Source organism: Chanodichthys erythropterus, chromosome 10 (genome assembly GCF_024489055.1).
Source record: "Chanodichthys erythropterus isolate Z2021 chromosome 10, ASM2448905v1, whole genome shotgun sequence".
NCBI lineage: Eukaryota > Metazoa > Chordata > Actinopteri > Cypriniformes > Xenocyprididae > Chanodichthys > Chanodichthys erythropterus.
Window position 1 is genome coordinate 56,127,419 of NC_090230.1, and position 20,948 is coordinate 56,148,366.

The 20,948-nt window shown below is 37.5% G+C and overlaps 1 protein-coding gene across 3 annotated transcripts in view; it reads left to right on the top strand.

Annotated features, from left to right (window-relative positions):
- galt (galactose-1-phosphate uridylyltransferase) overlaps positions 1–17,298 on the top strand; it is a 164,712-nt gene extending 147,414 nt beyond the window's left edge. The window contains exons 9-10 of one of the 3 annotated variants that reach the window (XM_067395698.1): positions 8,250–8,404; positions 16,759–17,297. In XM_067395698.1, coding sequence (XP_067251799.1) covers positions 8,250–8,404; positions 16,759–16,839 — 236 coding nt within the window. In that variant the 3' untranslated portion in view covers positions 16,840–17,297. Of the gene's footprint in view, positions 1–8,249; positions 8,405–16,758 lie in introns of all 3 variants that reach the window. The other 2 variants (XM_067395697.1, XM_067395699.1) reach the window with 2 other exon arrangements.
- The last annotated feature ends 3,650 nt before the right edge of the window (positions 17,299–20,948 follow it).

The following is a 20,948-nucleotide window of genomic DNA, read 5'->3' on the forward strand; positions in this document are numbered from 1 at the left end:
CCCAGACGATATAAACACGAACCGCGTGCTACACAGAACACAACAACTCACGCAAACAGAAGAGCGTACAGCCCGGGCAAACTCAAAACTGCATGCTCACACAACGAGACCAGAGCAACAGAAGGCAAACACATGGCATGAATGTCCAAACCTGACACCAAACTAGACCAAAGTGCCAGTGTTGTGCCGAATTCCTACCCCAGCCAAATTATTAGTATTGGTATTAGTACTAATAATACTACTACTAACTCACACTAGTATTGGTAGGTTCAGGATTTGGTGTGTGGGAGGGGTTGGGATTAGGGGTTGGATTAGGATTAGGCAATGAGATAACAACTTCAACGAGGGGGTAATAATTTGGCAGGGATTCGAAATTCGGCACAACACCGGTATTCGAACACCACCGGTGAAAACATCTCATGTGGACAAAAGAGCGTTTGCCCCTAACAAACTTGAAACTGCACGCTCACAATGACAAGACAATATGTGTGTCAGGGCTCTGTCACCAAACCAAGAATAAACCAGACTGAAGTGACAGAACCCTGACACAGTCAGAAGAGTTAAGGCTAGAAAAGTTGTTTTCTCAATATTTCTGTATAAAAATCAGGTTACGGCAGGTTTCGAGGCACATATTTATTCACGTATTTTCATTAGTGGTGCTTGATGAGGTAGACAGGGTAGACTATAAAACCGCCAGAACAATCCCATGGAATAGAAGTGGGGTCTTTTTACTTGGCATCACCTACCCTTCATCCTCACAACCACATATGCTAAAAGCCACCAAGAACATCTTTGCAACCACTTAGAAATAGGTTTAAACAACTCAAAACAAACACTTTAGCAACTGCATAGCAGTACCCTGGCAACCTCAAACCGACATGCTAAAAGAAAACACACTCGAAAATCCCTAACAAGTGTATAGTAACGTCCTATGCCAAGTTTACACTACAGGATTGTAAGCCCGATTTAAGCCCGATTTGCAAGTTAACGAGCTCATTGACAAGTCGGGCTGTAATCGGGAAAATCAGCGGGTGATCGGCGCTTGCATATCTTTATGTGTGAACTCCTCAATGATGCATCAAAGACGCTAGCTGACGCGTCGCAGACACCTCGCAGACGCCAGAAAAATATCTAGCATGCTAACTATCTGGAGCTGTTGGCCGACTCGGTATCCTGTGGTGTCACATGTCGCAACACAACAGCCAACTAAATATTAGGTGTGTTCGACATCGACTGCGGCCGGATGCAACCGATCGGCGAGAGTAGCCGCGTGCAGTCAGGGAGGAGCTGAAAACAGAGATGTGAAGTCGGACACTTTCTGCTTCCCGTAGTGACGCTCACGTTGCGTTTGCATCGGTTTGCATACTTTATCACAGCTGAAGTTAAATAAATGCAATATTTGACTAATACACTGATGTTTCAGAGACCTTTTCATTCAAAACTTTATGTACTGCTTACAGCGTCTGTTTTTACAAGAATAAAGTTCAACATAAGCATGTTATTTAAATAACAATGTAGTGGGGTCTTTGTTTTTTATCCGTTTTATTTTGATAAACATGACACAATACAACATCGCGACTACATGAAAAGAGCTTTAACTGTTATAAAAGCAGATTTTTGAGCATTAGTGGAGCTGAAGGCGTGACAATAAACACGAAACACACGTGATTGTTGTCATGCAGTGAATCCGGCCAATCATGAAACAGCTGTGTCGTCATCAGCGCTCGTGCAGCTCCTCTTGAGAAACTGCGCTGGCTAACTCAGGCGGCTGATCTCGAATCGCTCTCGCGGTACTTTAAAGTCATACGTCACATGATGTCAGCGCTGTCTCAAGTCAGACAACATTTCTTACCGGCATGCACTGCTTCAAGTCAGCCACCGATTGGTCTTTGCATCAAGTCGAACAAGCCTATACATTGATGTCTATGGAAGCAGCAATAACAATCCATTCAAATATAATTTGTTGACGTTTATTCATATCAAATACACATTGTGTAAGTAACTATAAAGCTCACTCACTTTATTGTTCTCCCAGCTCACCGACCACATGTATTTCTGGATAAATGGACGAATTCACGTTATATATTAAGATCAAGGTCATTATATAGGTTTTTAAATGACAATACACTCATTTGCACATATTTGAGAATCAGAATATCAATAGTTGATGACATGGTGAGAAAAGCAATACATTTGTCATATAGTGTGGCCGGCTGGGCGCGGTGTGTCACGTGACAAGCATGACGTGTCGTCATGGAAACAATAAAGGGAAACGTTCTAAATTAACAGTCGCCTTAAATCTGGGAGGTCAGCCATAATCTTTTAAACTTATGTGTCAAAATTAATCTAAATTTAATCCATTTTCAAGCCATTGGTTGACAGAGTTGTCGTCAGCTTGTGTAGTGTGTATCCTCCTGTTGCAGATCATTTACGTAGTGTCACGCAGTGTGAACACCACAACGACTTAAAAACTCCACAGCTAGTCATGTAGTCTGCACAGCACAGTGATCTGCCGACGTTTAAAGTCTTGTAGTGTGAACTTGGCTCCAGCAGTCACGCTAAAAAAACACTTAGCAATCACTCAGAACTGCATAGTTTTGGAAGGACCACTCATATTTTCTTCATCCATCTGTAAACAACCTGATGAATTCTCTGTACTTAAATCTGTCAGTCTTGTTCCCATGAGCACAAAAGATTCCAGCAGTGGCAGCCTCAGAGTCTTGCTGTCCTAACCACCTGATGCTAGCTGTATGTTGAGAACATCTAGTACTGTATCTGATGGACAAGACGTTTGAAATGGTACAGATGGACTCAGTGATTGTTCAGTACATGGTCAGCATGTCCACCTCCTACAGTGTGTGTGTGTCTCCTCAGATACAGATACCTTATGAAGAGAGCTGAAGATTTTATTGAGAGAATAATATGTTTCTCTCCACTCAGTAATAGAGAGCCAAGTTAGAAAATTACAGAAAGTGATGTGTGCAACCTGTACAGGACATATTTCACTCCAAGAGCAAATGTAGGAAATAAGATCCTGTTCTGTACTAGCCACAATAGTCAAGCTTCACTTCACTGTTTTAGTTTTAGGAGACCTCAACTTTGATTTAATGTTTGGAAAAGAGGAAAGTCACATTTAATAAAGGATGCCATTACACATTGTGTCCCATGAAAAGCTTGTTATTTTGTTTCCAATGGAGCTCATTAGTTTGGGAAAAGAAAATATTTGTTTTTTGTCAGTGAAGGCACAAAGGCATTCTGATGAGCCGGGGAGGTAGCTTTAGCGGGCTAATTAGTGCGCAGCTCTGTTGTGTTTTAGCAGCATGGCGACTTTCACTGTTAATGAGCCACTCTTGCTGATGTCACCTTCTGGTTCTGACTTCCTTTTGGTTCCTCGAATAAGTTTTACTTTTGCAAATATAGGAACAATCTGCTGGCTGAATACAAGTATTAGGCTTTTCATACTTGACATAGTTAACTCTGGGTCATTTTAAACCTTGGGTAAAAGGAACCCTAGGTTGTCTTGCTTCACATTTCACACTGCTCATAATTTACACAGGGTTAACAAGGGTTTGTGATTCTTCTTATTATTTATTTATTTATTTATTTGGAGGAACATGTTCACCAATTCTTTAATGACCACATAGAAAGTAGCCTTCATGTAGTCTCATTATGTATAGATCGATATTTATCTTGTTTCATTCATCATCGTAGATTGGTGTTTATAGAGCCTTTTGCTGCACATTATGGAATTGCATTCTCCTTGAAGTATAGAGACACAGTGTTATTTTTATTATCACTGATATACTATTATATTACTATTAATACTTTTATTATTTCCTTTTTTTATTTTAGCTTTTTGTTTTTGTATATACAATTTTTACTTTTAGTTATACAAGTACAGAACATTAAATTAAACTAAATGAAAATCTTGGCAATTACCTGAAATAAAATGGTTATTTATTTATTTTTTTATGTGTATTTGATTTGATTTGATTTGATTTAATGTTTCTTTTATTTCAAGCAACTATTTATTCATGGTTTTAGTTTTATTTGACTAAAATAATCCTGCTACAACGTAGCATCAAAATTTTCTCAATAGTAAAGCACATGCTGTATACCTTTTGGAACAGCATTCACTTTAAGACCAATTGCCTTTAAATGCTGCCTGCATTGGCGGCTCAGTTGGTTTTGTAACATGGCTCATAAGAGGGTTTTGTGACATCATCAGAAAAGGAAATTTGTTTTAGATTTTTTCACATTTATTTTATTTTATTAATTTCTTTGTTCAATGGGGAAAAGTTCTAAACTAATGTTGACCTCCAACAGAGATATATACATAATTATAATATATAGTTATCCTCTATAATAGCAGATGAAGGTATATTAGGGCATGTCAGTTGAAGGCTATAAGAAGAACAAAGACCACATAATCATCAAGAGCATCTGAACAGATGGCTTTCAGTCTGTTTTGACACATCTAGCATCTTGAACAGGTTTTAGCCTCCATCAATCAAGGCTGTTGGAGCTTAGGGTTGGCTGTATATAATTCTTCAGCAAGAAATGAAATGCATTTCATATTGAAAATTTAATCAGGATGTTGAAGGCCACTTTTATGGATTCATATATTTAGCTGGAGAACCAGGATAAACAGTCATGGCACATTATTTAGACTGCAAATGGAAAATTACCAGCCAGTCACTGTAACTAGTGGAACTTTTCAGTGCTGAAATCCTGCTTTTACTGTCATTGAAGTTGTTTATTTTATGGCCTTTTCTGCACACTGGTGCAAATTGGGAATTATTAGATAGCTTCAGTCTTTTCCAAACAAGAACCTTTGTGGACAAGATATGTGAAGACTTTAATTGAATAAAAGCTCTAAAAGCACACCTTGAATTCAGCTTGCCTTATTATTTAGCTAATCCTTTTCATCTTGGAGGGGACATATTTCTGTTTGAAGATAGACTTTATTAATTCCACAATCTAAAGTCATAATCATTAAGTCACCCGTTCCAAACATGCATGATTTTTTACCCCCTGTGAGGCTTGAAATTAGTTAGTTGCTCTTTTCCACAGAAATAAAAACAAATGGTGCAGTGGCTGCCAAACTCCAAAAAGTAGTGTATATTTTATATGATTTTTACAAATTGTAAGTCTTCTGAGTCTATACAATAACTTTGTGTGAGGAACATCCTGAAATGTTTTGAATGCTTTGAATTCCAGTTGAAATTCACAGTAAGAATGAGCTCCTATTTTTATTAAGAGCAAACTTCTGGTCTTTTTTGCATTATATATTATCAAATGAAATGAAAAATTATTTGATGCACTATTGTCGCTGCTAATGAGGTAACCAAAATTAGCATTGCTTCAGCCTTGATTTTAATTGGTGGTTGTGAAAATGAAGTGTTTTCGTCTGTGTGTATGTACGGTATGTGGGGGTGGGGTGGGGTTCCTCACTTATATAGTGAAATATTATGACAACCAACACCAGTAAAATGTCCTCACTAGTTTAAAAAGCCTTTTAAATGGCTAAAACATGTTTTTATTTAGTGTTTTTGCACGTTACTGTGATGGGTAGGTTTAAGGATATGGGGTTGGGTTAGGCCATAGAAAATAGCATTAACCCATAGATGCAAACTCCTCACCTTTCAGTGACAACTCACCTTTTTGAGATCAAAATAGGTTACCTATTGGATTTGCATAGATCCAATAAGAAAGTGTTTTATAGGGGGCAGGGTCTTACAAGGGTACTTGTGAACTTAAAAGGGTAAATAAAGAACAGTTTGTTTCAATATGTACTGTACAGTGCTTCCTTTACTCTTAACTTTAAAAACTATGTTTATAAACTATAATATTTTATGTATTTAAAGTCTGAGATGTGGAAACGGTGAAGAGAGAGAGGGCAAACAGCATTTTAGCGCAGTATTTCCATCTAATCAGCTAATACCATCTTAAATAGCATGCATAGCACTTCATCTTTTATAACATGACCTAATGTTGATTTTGGTAAAATGTTGCAACAATATATTATATTATATTATATTATATTATATTATATTATATTATATTATATTATATTATATTATATTATATTATATTATATTTTATTTTTTATTTATTTATTTATTTATTTATTTATTTATTTATTTATTTATTTATTTGTTTGTTTGTTTGTTTGTTTGTTTGTTTGTTTGTTTGTGAAAAATTAGTTTTGGACATATAAGGTAATAAAAAATAAATTTAAAACCCCCTTAAAGTAACTACAAATGAGCATGCAAAGCAAATATCTTTAAAAAAAATACTGTGCAAGGCATATGAACAATCCATATGAACATTGCATGCAATATGGATTGGTAAACTGACATGGAATGTCTTGTAGATCTCAGATCACCAAACTTGATATTCTTGGCCATTGTGCCAAGTGTTTTTACGCATTCAGACTGTTTATATTAGGTACATTATTGGGGAATCTGAGCCTTACATTATTTTCACTGGCACGGATGAAAATGGCCAATAGCCAGCGATCTCTACATACCTTCGCACTGCATTGAAGTAACTCCTGAGAGCCGAGAGCCAAATGTAAAGCAGGAACGTCAACAAACTCGAGAAGAAACCCAAGATGGGCCAAAAAGAGATGTGTGTGCATGTGAGTGCTGGGAAGTAAGACGCCGTAACATCGAGCTAGCATGAGGCAGTCGAGAAAATGCCAGCAAAGGAAATGAACAGCCGTTTCACTGGAGCAGTCAGGATGAATCTGATTTAACTTGCATGATATGCTTTTCATTCATTACATGGGGATAAGAGAGGGGGATCTGGGATTGGGCGGACGGCCAAACCGCTGGTTCTCACAGCCATTTTATAACTTAATATGCACCGTGAAACCTTACGAGAGATGTCTCGCATGCCACTGGCATCCAAAGGTTCGCAGGCCCTGTTATTGTACATTGGCTGGGTTCTTAATTAAGGCTTAAGTTTCTGTGGTTTGTTCTGTTCAGCATATTCAGCTTTGATGTAGCCACATTCGATTCTTTCACTTGTAAGAAAGATGGATGCCAAGTCAATTTGATCGGACTGAATCATGCAGCCAGTAATTTGTGACTTTTTTGAAGGGCTCTGAGAATGACCTCCATCGGGATAGCAAGCATTTTTTTGATCTGTCTGATCTGTTGCTGAAAATGAAACACATAGTAAACTTAATGAGCCATTGCATGCTGCGTCTTAACGTCTTAATGGAAATGACTGAACTTTCATTTCCTTTCAAAGATCACATCTGTTCAGTCAATGGAGGTCATGACATCATTCTAGAATCAATATGAAATTAAACTTCACCCTATTACTTTCTTTAAAAATGTTCTTGGTCTTATTTTATACATTTCATTGTGGAAAGTTATTCCAAAAAACCTTTGGCTTTGTAATCTTTCGTCAAATAATAACTTGGTCTAAGGGCAAATAGCAGCTATTTAGGCTATTATTGTAGGTGATGCTTTCTGTTTTATGTAGTGGTTTAAGGCCCTGATATACTTACGGCGAAGTTCATTTTCGTTCTTCAGAAAACTACGTTTGAAATACATTTGCAGAACATCTTGATGCTGTCTAGCTGCTGAGAGTTAAGATAAAAATATGTGCTGTGCGCTTTCCTCTCCATAACAAAATAAACGCAAAAAAAATGACAGTGGTGAGAAAACAGCAGTTAAGAAGGCAATCGGCTGTTGTTTTAAACCCCAGTGCCTTTCATTTTATGAACAAAAAGGAAGAAAGAAAGTCATACAGGTTTGGGATGACATAATTTTTTGTTTACTGACAGTAATAGTATATCTGCAATAATAGTATATCATTATTGATTCAGAAAAAAAAAAGAAGCGTTATCAGTAGGATATGCATGGATGCTTTTGAGGGTGACTTGAATTTCCATCTCCGTATAATCCTTGGCTCCCAATAGATAGAGGTTAATATCAATATAGCTTTTTTCCTTGAACTACATTTTCATTCTTCCCACAATCCACTGCAAACTCGTTTTTAGGTCTGGCTTTATTCTGGTGTGTAACAACCCCATTTTACCATCAAATCTATTCCGGATGGATAAAATCCTCTCTCTTTTTTTCGCATTTAAAATCATTTGGAAATATGACACATTATGGAAGAAAATTGGGTTGGACATATTTTGTTTAAAGTTTTAAATTAAATGATCATGCTCTTAGTAGTGTCCAATTGCAGTACATTATGTGTGGTAACAGTTGTTGTCTGTACTCCAGGGGCTCCGACAGGAAGCTATCTAAAGGAAGACATGAGCCACTGGCAGCTACATGCTCACTACTATCCTCCTCTACTGCGATCCGCAACCATCCGCAAGTTTATGGTTGGATATGAGATGCTAGCTAATGAACAGAGGGATCTTACACCTGAACAGGTTTGTTTTCTTTTCTTTCTTTTCTTTTCTTTTTTTTTTTTTTCCTTTTTTTTTTTTTTTTAAATCACAGTTTTTACAATAACATGTTCTAGTCTTTGGCATTAGCCTTTTTTGGGGGGGGAACAATTATTATTGTTATAGTTGTTGTTATTATTATTATCAAATTCATTATTATTATCTTTTAATGTTAACGTGTATCTTATCAGGCTTTTGCCTGTTTTTTTGTTTTTTGTTTATTTGTTCTTTTTTTTTTTAAATGACTCTTAGCATACCTTTGGCTCTCTGTAAATGTGCATCTGGGTCTACACGCTTGATAGGAAATAAAAAGAGTGAGCAATGTCGTGTTTGGTCATAAAATTTGTCAAGACCGCTTGGATCAGGTCACAGATTCTCGTTTACAGCCTTGTTTTGGGTTTCAATTTAATGCCTAGGCAGACCTGTATATTGTATTCTTCTCCTGACTCAGGAGTGTTTTTATCAGTCTTTCCACTACATTTAGAGTTTCCACTAAGCTTTAGTTCCCCAATTATTCCTAGTTCAACACCCAAGACGTAGATAACCTCTTTCTTAATGCCAGGTTTTTATGTCCTAACATTACTCAGCCCCGTTTCTCCAAAGCCACAGGTTATAAATGGCTTCTGAAGCAGGTTTCCCTGACAGCTGATGCTGTCAGATTTTGTAATAATTGGCCAGTGAGGCTACTTTTGTTGTTTACCGCAAAGAGTCTTAAAGCACTGTTATAATGTCACGCTTAACAGTTTCTGACTTCTTCTTGCGGTACTGAGCTACAGTTCTCAGTATCATTGGAAAAGAGCAGCATTCGATTAATTCACACTGACTCATATTTCCAGCACTTCGGCACCTACTTCACCTGCTTCATTAATGTGTCCAGTCAGGTGGGACTTACTTCCACCGTCTAAGTGTTTCTGTCAGGCACACCCAGGCCAGGGTGACCCTGCTCAGTCTGACTCTGTCATGTGAGCGAAGGGGAGCCGAACAGAAATTGAGTCCCCTATTTTCCTGTCTCCTTTTTCTCATTGCGGCCACCGAAAGAAGGAGGATAAGGGTGCAGCACGTTACGCTCCTGATTGATGCCCATCTGGATGTATTGATTGATAGCTTGATCAAATTACAGCCATCCATCCGGAGGTTGTCAGGACACTGGCTGTCAACGCTGATCCGTCACGCTGTGACTCTGTCCGTCGCACCGACTTGGGTCCAATCACCGGCCCCCCTCCTGACAGCAATCCGAGCCCTTTTCACACTCCTCGCAAACCCATTTCCCCCCAGCTTGTCCACCTGAATGTGAAATTTATCAGCAGGCGGTGAGCGTTATCAGTCCTAAACCAGGACATCTGTTTTTCTCCGAGCTAAACGAGTGAGAATGGTTTGGGCTGCTATAAATTGGACTTGGTTATCTGTCGACCTGACCTCTGTCAACTGAGCTGGATTGCGATTGGTGGGGAATTCAAAGCCAAGTTAGCGTGTGGGCACACTAGAGTGACCAGTCCAGACTTTACAAGCCAATATTGTGCCCCCAATGGACTCTGTTTACCCTGATAATTAGTCTTCGCTTTAGTTTGATTCAGTGGTTCACCTCACAATACTATATTGATGTTCGTACACCAACTTTTCACATTAGTATTTTTGAGAAAAAGAGATTCAAGTCTATGAGAAGATGAAACTGAAATAAGAATATAATTGGCTCCTCAAGTTATCTGGCTGCTCATAGTTATAATGTCTTTGACAATGAAGTTGTAGCTTCCTTCTGAAGATTCAGACTCTGATTTGGTGTGTCACGGATAGACATAGACATATGTCAGCTTGAGGAAAGGCTCATTGGCATCAAGGACGTTAACTGTAACTATAAAGGGCCAGACGATAACTGTAACTATAAAGGGCCAGATTTACTAACAGCTTTCACCAGCGCAAACCCTTTTTTGGCATTAAAAAAACTACTTTCGGGATTTACTAAAGACACACAGTGCAAAATTAGCGCTGAAAAGGCGTAGACTGAGTTGTTTTTACAGCTGATCTTATTGCATATGCATTTGTAAGAGTTTCCCTTTCAGACCAAGGTGATCTCAATAAGAATATGTGTGTATTTTTACATAAAGTGTGGTTCTACCACACATATATTTACTTATGTTTTCAAACACACAAAAACATACAACATTGACGTATTTATAGCACTAAAATGTTCAAATACTTACGTATTAACAGCAATAAAACGTAAATCATGTAACTTAAAGTGTGAATTTATATGAATTCCCATGTATTATTGTACATGTATTTAAATCTGTTGTATGCATTCAGTTGTCATATCAATACATGTTTTCACATTTTTTGAATACAGTTTACTCATCTACTTAATATCAAATAATATTTCTGTTCGTGTTTTGGAGGATAACATAATGGTAAACAAGGCTACAATTTGACACCTTATGTATAAAATTTCTATAATTGTTTAACCATTTTGTAATATTTTATATAAAACTATTACTGCCAGAGAGGACTGCGACTGCAACTCATCATTTGAAATACTTTTGGTACCACTTTTGACATTTAATAAATAAATTATTGTGAAAATTATTGTGATTATGCTTGTTTGTCTGTTATATTTTTATTTATAACAGTACAGAGTTTTAAGAAATGTTTAAGGGTAGGTTTAGGATTAGCGGCTCAAAATATCGTTTTAATGTTATATTTTTACTAAAATTGTCATTTTCCTACACATTTATGTCCAATATGTTTTATTCTTTTAACATTCTGTATAAAATGGATATGTTTAGGTTCGGGGTGGGGTTTAGCGATCTTACGTTTATCTACAAAATGATAAAATGGAAATTATACATTTATCTTTATGACATGAAAGATTCGTAAATATTTTACAGCAGTTTTTCTGCTGTAAAACATAAGTACTTAATTTGCATGTCAGCAGTAGATCACGTGCAAAACTTGCCACTCCCATCCGCACATTTGTGGAATTGCGCTCTCATTTCCCCATTTAGTAAATATGGCCCAAAGTTTGAATAATCATTATAACTCTATGAGAAGAGGGAAGTCCACACCACAACTACTGATAATGACATGTTAGAATCACTTTAAAATTGCTTTATATATAATATAATATAATATATGATGATATATTATAATATAATATATGATGATATAATATAATATAATCAGCTGATGAATGATAAAAAACATTGACAGCTAATCAGAGCTAGCCTGGTAATACCAGACTCTGCTACTTCACTTTGCTTCGTAGACAAGGTCTGGAATGGCATAATAGAGAAGTGTTTTCTCTCTCGCTAGGGGGCGCTTGTCTGAAGTTTAAAATCATTGGTTAACCGTAAGCCAATCAGATACGTTTAGTTATGACGTATGTTATGCGCCTGTACAGCCGCATCGAAGCACAGACATCATGCATCGAACTCAAATCTATGATTGAACTTCCACTGTTAACCTGTTGTAAACACATGATGATGCGTTTATCAAACACTCTTCTTGTTCTGGCTTCAGTTTGAAAAAGAGTTGAATGTTCTCCATAACAGAGCGAATTGCATCCCGTGTCTCGTTTCCCATTTCCGCGGCCGTTTCGGTTTTCGATTTCTCTAACCTACAATGTAAAACTCGGCGCTTAGCATCTACGTCACGGCTCTCAGCCCGCCCTCTGTTCGTTGATTGGCCCGGCTGTTTCCAGACCGGTGGCAAACAGAAAGCTCTGATGCTGTATCAGACTGAATACAGAAGCGAAATGAAATTGAGCGGAAGTAGGAAGTTTGACGTAGTCAGGCTAAATCAGAGCCTGCCTGACTTTAAAAAGACTGAGCATTTAAAGCAGCAGATGACATAATTGCAGCATGCTTAAAATGAAAGGTGCCGTAGAACGTGTTTTCAAAAGATGTAATATAAGTCTAAGGTGTCCCCTGAATGTGTCTGTTAAGTTTTAGCTCAAAATACCACATAGATTTTTATTTTTATTTTTTTTTTTCATTTTTTTAACTGCCCATTTTGGGGCATCATTAAATATGCGCTGATTCAGGCTGCAGCCCCTTTACATTTTCGTTCTTCCCACCCACCGAGCTCGCGACTGCCTTAAACAGCATAAACAAAGTGCACACAGCTAATATAACCCTCAAAATGGATCTTTACAAAGTGTTCGTCATGCAGCATGTCTAATCGCATAAGTATGGTATTTATTTGGATGTTTACATTTGATTTTGAATGAGTTTGATTGTGCTCTGTGGCTAAAGCTAACATTACACACTGTTCGAGAGATTTATAAAGAATGAAGTTGTTTATGAATTATACAGACTGCAAGTGTTTAAAAATGAAAATAACGTCAGTCTTGTCTCCATGAATACAGTTAGAAACTGTAGGAACTGTGGACGAACCAGACAAATGAATCATTCAGATGATTCTTTCAAAACATATTTCTAATTCAGAATCAAGGTTCCGGCTCCAGCTTGTCTACAGAGAGAACCAATGCTGATTATTTTTATGACACACTATGCTTCCTGATAGCAGGAGAAGTGACAAACCAAAGGGTCACACAAGAAGATAAAGATTATTTGATCACCAGAGCAAAGAAACAGAGAGACAATGCAGACCCTTTTGTTTCCTTACTTCACAGAAAAAACAAAGAGACTGTTCTACAAATAAAACTGCAGCAAAATTGTTCCAACAATTTTAATGGACTTATCAAACATCTTTTAACTACATACATTTTGCATTATGTGTCCACAAGTACTACCTGTAAAAAGTTATGCTTTAGAACACTCACAATTCATGTAAATGTGTTAACTCTTGACTGAATGACTGAAAGTATGCCTTATTTGGATTTAATTTGATTCTTTCCCCTTTTCCTATATCCTGACTTGAATGAAATCTGTTTAAAATGTATTGTATTCCATTTAAGAGAAATTATGTTAAAATGGCACTCTCTGCTGAAGCAGAAACGGGATGTAACACCTATGTTTTAAACAGGACAATATCTGATATCTCCTCAGAGGTGTGAAAAACAACTAAGTAAATTGTCATTTTGCAAGATAGTGAACTAGTTAGGTTAGTTCTGTTCAAAAAAGTCAAGACAAGTACCGAGAACAATGGAGTAACAAGAAGAACAGACAAGCCGCTCATTCAAGCCATCCAACCTTCACTCAAATTTCTTTTCTTTTACTTAATTTTTCTTTACCGCTGAAAGTCTTGTGTCCTAAGTTTCGCCGCAAAGTTCAACCAACGACTTTTGCCGCTTCAAATCCAGTGACAAGAAGCTTCCTTTCATTGTTCCACACGGACCTGATCTGGACCAATCATCGACTTAGGAAACCCTTCTCTGCACGACAAGGGAAATTCACATTTAAAGTCAACGCAACCTCCAGATGAAAACTGAACTGGTGCATTTAAATTAATGATTCATGGTTCATTCGGGTTTTGAAATGCATTGATAGGAATTCTGTTAATCATATCACTCTCTCTCTCTCAAAACTCTTTCTCCCTCATTTCCTTCTTACTGCAATGCGTATGAATGTGTGTGTGTGTGTGTGTGTGTGTGTGTGTGTGTGTGTGTGTGTGTGTGTGTGTGTGTGTGTGTGTGTGTGTGTGTGTGTGTGTGCGTGTGTTTGTGTTAGATTAGTTTGTGTTAGAATAAATAAAATCTCTTGTAGATTTTTAAAAGAAAGTGTCTTGTATTATGTGCTTCTATAATTTAATGTCTTAAACTGTGATCTTAAATTACCGTGCTTTAATCAGTGTTTTCACAATTGTTGGATATTTATATCCACTAGAAGAGCTTATTACGGCTCGAGCAAATGAACACTGGACGAATCAGTTGCTCGGTCGTAAACTTACAACTCTTTATAATTCCCTAATACATTATTTCATTTGAGCTTATTTTACTTCCTAGGGTGTGCTCCCTACAAAACGATGGTAATTTTAACCACATTTAACAGTACATTAGCAACATGCTAACGAATCATTTAGAAAAACAGTTTACAAGTATCACTAAAAATATCATGGATCATCTCAGTTATTATTAGTCCATCTGCCATTTTTCGCTGTTGTCCTTGCATGCTTACCTAGTCTGATGATTCAGCTGTGCACAGATCCAGACGTTAATACTGGCTGCCCTTGTGTAATGCCTTGGACATGAGCTGGCATATGCAAATATTGCGGGGCGTACATATTAATGAGCCCGACTATTACGTAACAGTCGGTGTTATGTTGAGATTCACCTGTTCTTCTGAGGTCTTTTAAACAAAAAGATTTATATAAGAAGGAGGAAACAATGGTGTTTGAGACTGACTGTATGTCATTTCCATGTACTGAACTCTTGTTATTTAACTATGCCAAGATAAATTCAATTTTTAATTCTAGGGCACCTTTAAAATTGTTATTGTGCGTGTGGCGGATGTGAACACATTTATCATTATAGTTATCTTTATAGTTTTCGTTCTTGGTATGATCATAGTAAAAACAAATTTGCTTGTTCATTTTATGTTTTGAAATGACTTTCGTTATGTCGAAATCACAAGAAAATTAAGTCAAGATTTTGAGATAAGACAGAAAAATTGAATAATGTTTTTGGCCTCTTAGAGCTTAGATAGATTCTCTCTTCTAGTTTGATTGCTATAAATAAACATCTAATGTTTGGAACAATAATTGATTGAAGATAGTGTTCTATTTTTTTTTAGGATGAACTACATAATCTCATTAGGCCAGATTTGAAAACAGGATGTGCAACACTGCTCAACAAATCAAAACTCACATACGCCATAGCCATATTTACACCTAACTGGTTCCTAGCACGCACAAGCACATATTCATGCCGGTTATTGCCAAGTATTACGTGACTCTTAGTAGGGACTAGTAGGGTAATGCGGTGGACGCTTTTTTAAAATCTTTGGCGCTCAAACGTCATGACTGAACAGCTTTCGTTTGGAATATCGTGCTGAACCTCTGGGATGATTTAATGTGCTGTAACATTTATTATGGCTTTATGAATGCGGCACTCCCATGGTGAGCCCAGCTGCCAGTGTTTATGAGACTGACCTCTCACTCAACGGCAGCAACAGGCTCCATCAACCCGTGCCGCAGCAGCAGTTGCGAAGGAATTAAAGTGTTGTGGCTGAGAGATTGGATCAGGAAGTGACACAGCCGCTAGGACGTTTAATCACACCCCTGCAGGGACTTATCTCAGGAGAGAGTGGGCGACTGGTGGTTCCTCTACTGTGAGCGCTAGACATGAATACAAAGTCTGTCGTCGCTGGAGGGTCTGGGTCACACTGTGTGTTTTTCATAATGTGCTTTCACAGCAATCTGCCTTTTTTGCTACAGTTTTATTTTTCAAATTTATGTCTCTATCTCAGCAAATTGTGTAGATGTTTATGTGGTCCATGCACTTCTAGAGAACTTTATATAGCGGAGACTGGAGCTTGTTGTCACGTAAATATTTCTCAGCACAGGTTTATTTTCTGTAAGTAGTTTCTGTATATCGACATGTATCCGAAAGTCAAATCTAATTTAATCTAATCTAATTTATTCTCTATATGATATGTATAGAGAATATCATATAGAGAATTATTATTTTCTTTTTATTTGGAACTTGACATGTAAAATGTTATATAGAACTACACTAGCGTTCAAGAGTTTGGGATCAGTAAAAGATTTTTTTTATTATTATTTTAATATGTTCCTTGAGGTTCACTTATAATGTTAATAAATGTTTTTTTGTTGTTGTTTTTTTTTTTTTTTTTTTGCACACACACACACTGAAAAAAAAAAAATATGAGGAAAAGCAATTATTTTCAACCTTCATTCTGACCTACTGTCTGGAATGATCCGTTTTAAAGGGGTGGCTCCTTTTAGGCTTGTCAGTAAATGGTAACTGTTATGCAGAAGTATCAACAGTATCATTTCACAAATTTCCATTTGTCAAATAATCCTGAAAAATACATATCATGGTTTCCACAAAATTAAGCAGCACAACTGTTTTCAACATTGATAATGGTAATAACTGTTTCTTGATCATCAAATCAGCATATTAGAATGGTTTCTGAAGTAATGATGCTGAAAATTCAGCTTTGATCACAGGAATAAATTACATTTTATAATACATAATTAAATAGAAAACATCTATTTTAAATTGTAATAAAATGTCACAATATTACTATTTTTTACTCAGCCTTAGTGAGCATAAGAGACTTCTATAAATTAAAAAAAATCTTACAGACCCCAAACGTTTGAACGTTACTGTACTGTACAGTCTGTGGTAATTGTTGAGTACCTAGTAACTCATGCAGAATTTTCTCTGTTTCTTCTGTCTCTCTCCCTTTTCCCCATTTTCACAGGCTGCAGAACAGTTAAGAAAGCTCGGAGAGGAACATTATAAGGTGAAAAAAACAGAAGGTGATGGAGGGATGGAGAACTAAAAGAGTGTGACCTGTCGGCCACCTTCTGTGTCCAACGGCCAGATAATGAGAACATAAAACTGAGAGAAACAGATGGAGCTGTAAGACGATTCATCTGTTTTAGTGCTGAGTTTAAAATTTGAGCTAACTACTTTCTGAACCACTTTTTTTCCCATTTCATTTAAGTTAGAAGTTAAAATTGGCTTCCAAGTTTCTTTTTAGGGCCCTAAAGGCCAAACCATGGGAGCTGGTAATTGCTCAGTTGACAGCCAAATTGATTTTTCAGAAAAGTTTGAAATGACAAGTTGTAATTTTTGCTTATACTGTATAGCTTTATAGAATGCTGTATGCTATTTCTATAGCTTTTAATTCTTTAATAAAGTTTTTTATGTTGTTTTTTTTTTTTTTTTTTTTGGCCAAATAAATTTTGGAAGGAAACATTAAAAATAAGTAGATAACAATGGAAAAGTGTGCTTTTAAAGTGCTCAGAAACTATTGGAAAAGACTAATAGCGGTTAAATTAGGCATTTATATAGTGCTTTACTGTGTACTACAGTACACTCAACACCAACACGTTTTACAATCATATCAGGGGTCTCTCCTCATCCACATGGATGATGCGACAGCAGCCGCAGAACAATGGTACCAGTGCGCTCACCACACACCAGCTATAGGTGGAGAGGAGAGAGAGTGATAGAGCCAATTCATAGGATGGAGATTATTAGGAGGCCATTGAAGGGAATTTGGGAGACGTGCTTACCCTTTTAGGAGACATGCCATGGGATTTTAAATGACCTTGGTCTAATGTCTCATCAGAAGGACAGTGCTTGTTAAGGTAAAGTGTCCTTGTCACTATACTGGGGCATTAGAATAGACACAAACCACAGGGTGAGCACCCCCTGCTGGCCTTACTAACACCTCTTCCAGCAGCAACCTAGTTTTCCCAGGAGGTCTCCCATCCAGGTACTGACCAGGCTCAATCCTGCTTAGCTTCAATGGCCAATCAGGCTTGGGCTACAGGGTGATATGGCTATGGCAACGTGCCTTGCAACACCCTAGAAACCACCCTAACAACAACACAGAACACACAACACCTTAGAACATCCTAGCCACCACCTAAAAACATAATGTAAATCACATAGCCGTGCCTAACAACCAACTATAACAACCTTGCAGCCACTTACAACTTAGCAACTGTCTAACAACTCTCAGGCAACTACCTAAGAAACCCTTGAAACCATATATTAAGCAACCATTTAGAATACATTTAGAATCCCTAGAGACAACTGTCTAACAACTCTCAGGCAACTACCCAAAACACCATAGAAACCATATATTAACACCTTGCTACTATTTATAACACCTAGAAGCTCCCTAGAAACACTCTACCATTTAGCTCCCATGCAGCACACCCAGGCGACCACCTAACACTTTATCAACTGCCTAGCAGCACCATAGAAAACACTATAACAACCACAGAAGACCCTAGCAACTGCCTAACAACATCTTAGAACATCCTAGCCACCACCTAAAAGCACAGTATAAATCACAGAACCATGTCTAACAACCTGTTATAACAACACTGAAACAACCTAGCAAGCACCTACAACTCAGCAACTATCTAACAACTTTCAGGCAACTACCCAAATCACCATAGAAGTCACATATCAACACCTCAGCAACCATTTAGAACACCTACAAGCTCCCTAGAAACATTTGACCATTTAGCTTCCATGCAGTACACCCTTGCAACCACCTATAACACTTTATCAACTGCCTCACAACACCCTAGAAACCACCCTGACAACCACAGAACACCCCAGCAACCGTGCCTAACAACCAACCAAAACAACCTAGCAACCACCTACAACTTAGCAACTGTCTAACAACTCTCAGGCAACTACACAAAACACCCTAGAAACATGTATATGAACACTTTAGAAACCACCCATGACACCCCAGCATAATGTTTTGCACAGACAAGCACTTCTTCAACTTTCTTCTGAAAATGTAAAATCCAGTCAAATGTTCTTTTATTTATTACTAGCAAGAACTTTCTACAGTACACGCCAGCAATGTCTAACTTGGCTTTCTGTAGCCGTTAAAACGGAAAGCGTAATTCACGGCCTCGGGGCAGCTCACTTAATGAGGGAAATGTGTTCAGCGGATCAGTTTTCCTTTTTCTGCGCTGCACCTGCCGAGCTGCAGTTCCGTTTATGCCAGCGCTCAAATGTCTGACATTGAGAGGCGAAACGTTTTTCTTGTCAAGCCAATTTACAGTGGCATAACAGAAGGTCTCTCTCCCATGCCAGGTGCTCCATCATTCTCTCTGTCAGTGATTCTCAGTGTACTTAAGAACGTGAGCAGGCCCAGTCTGTCTGCGGCAGCATCCATCTGTTCAGGTGTCTGTTGTCACAGAGAACGAGCGGTTAGGATCGTTCAGAGCAGACGCCGGGGACGGATGAGCTCTTCACCATGCTGTGGTGAAATCATGAATCATAAAGGAAACTAAATTTGGGTTCACTGTGCTTTTGTTGTTGTAACACTGGAAAGGAAGTTCATAGAAAATTCTTTCCTTCACATTGGCTGCATTTACACTGCAAGGTCTAATGCACAGATCCCACATTTTGACATTGTTCCCTCCATCTGTTTACGTTCAAATACATAGACAAAACTGACTATGTTTACATTAATACCCAGTCAGACCATGCAACACCTCGCTGCCCAAATTGATCTGTGCTGTGCTATCACTGGTTCGCAAAATAAATTCTTTCAGTGCTGTCCATTTGGCTCATGTAGATATTGGAGTTTGCCATGTTGTTTAGTCAAGTACTCTGATTTTGTCCCTCTTTGGGACCATAAATAGATCATTGACATTTTTATATTAAATTATATTTAAAATGTACATACAAAATCTTTCATAATGTTTAGGAAAAAAATAACAAGCAATTTTGTTAAAATGTTATAATATATTTAAAAAGGTGCGGCATGCAAAAAAAAAAAAGAGAGAGAGAGAGAGAGAGAGAAAATAATGAAAAAATTATATAACAGGCCCTGAAGTCTCTTAAAATATCACATCATTAAACAGTTTTATGACATGACAAGTTAGTTCAGGTTGTAAAAAACTTAAAATCATGTTATTTGCCCCAAAATATTCATCACAAATATTATATTAAATGATGTATATTTCAGATCATTTTTAGAATATATTTTTTATTTATTGTAAAATTTCATTTTATTTTATTTTTTATTTTGATACTTACATTTACATTTAATCATTTAGTGGACACTTTTATCCAAAGCGACTTACAAATGAGGAGAACAATAGAATCAATCAAACCAACAATAGGGCAACAATATTCAATATTCAAGTGTTGTACAAGTAGCAGAGTACACACACAGCAAGTTTGTTTTTTAATAAATAAAAAAATAAATAGATATATGGAATAGAATAGTAAGTCTTAGTAGTAACAGGACAAATGTTGATGAAAAAGATGCATCTTTAGCCGTTTCTTGAAAATGACTAAAGACTCAGCAGCTCGGGGTTGAGTTAGGCAGGTCATTCCACCAGCATGGAACAGTCAATGTCCGTGAAAGTGATTTTGTGCCTCATTGGGATGGCACCACAAGGCGCCATTCACTTGCAGAGCACAAGCTTCTGGAAGGCACATAAGCCTGAAGAAGTGAGTTTAGGTACAGTATAGGGGTGCAGAGCCAGTGGTTGTTCTGTAGGCAAACATCAGTGCCTTGAACTTGATGCGAGCGGCAATGGGCAACCATTGCAAATTGATTAAGAGAGGCTTGACATGGACTTAGGCTTGTTAAAGACCAAGTTTGCAAGTGCGTGCTGGATGACTTACCAAGAACCAAGATAGCATTACAATAGTCCAGTCTGGATAGAACAAGAGCTTAGGCAAGGACTTGTGTAGCATGCTCCGAGAGTAAGGGCCTGATCTCCCTGATGTTGTATATGTCAAATCTGCATGACCGGGTATTTCAAGAAATGTGGTCTGTGAAGTTTAAATGATCATAAATCACAACTCCAAGGTTTCTGGCTCTCCTAGATGGAGTTATGGTTGATAAACCTAGCTGAATGGAGAAGTTGTGAGAAGTTGTGATGAAGTGTTGGG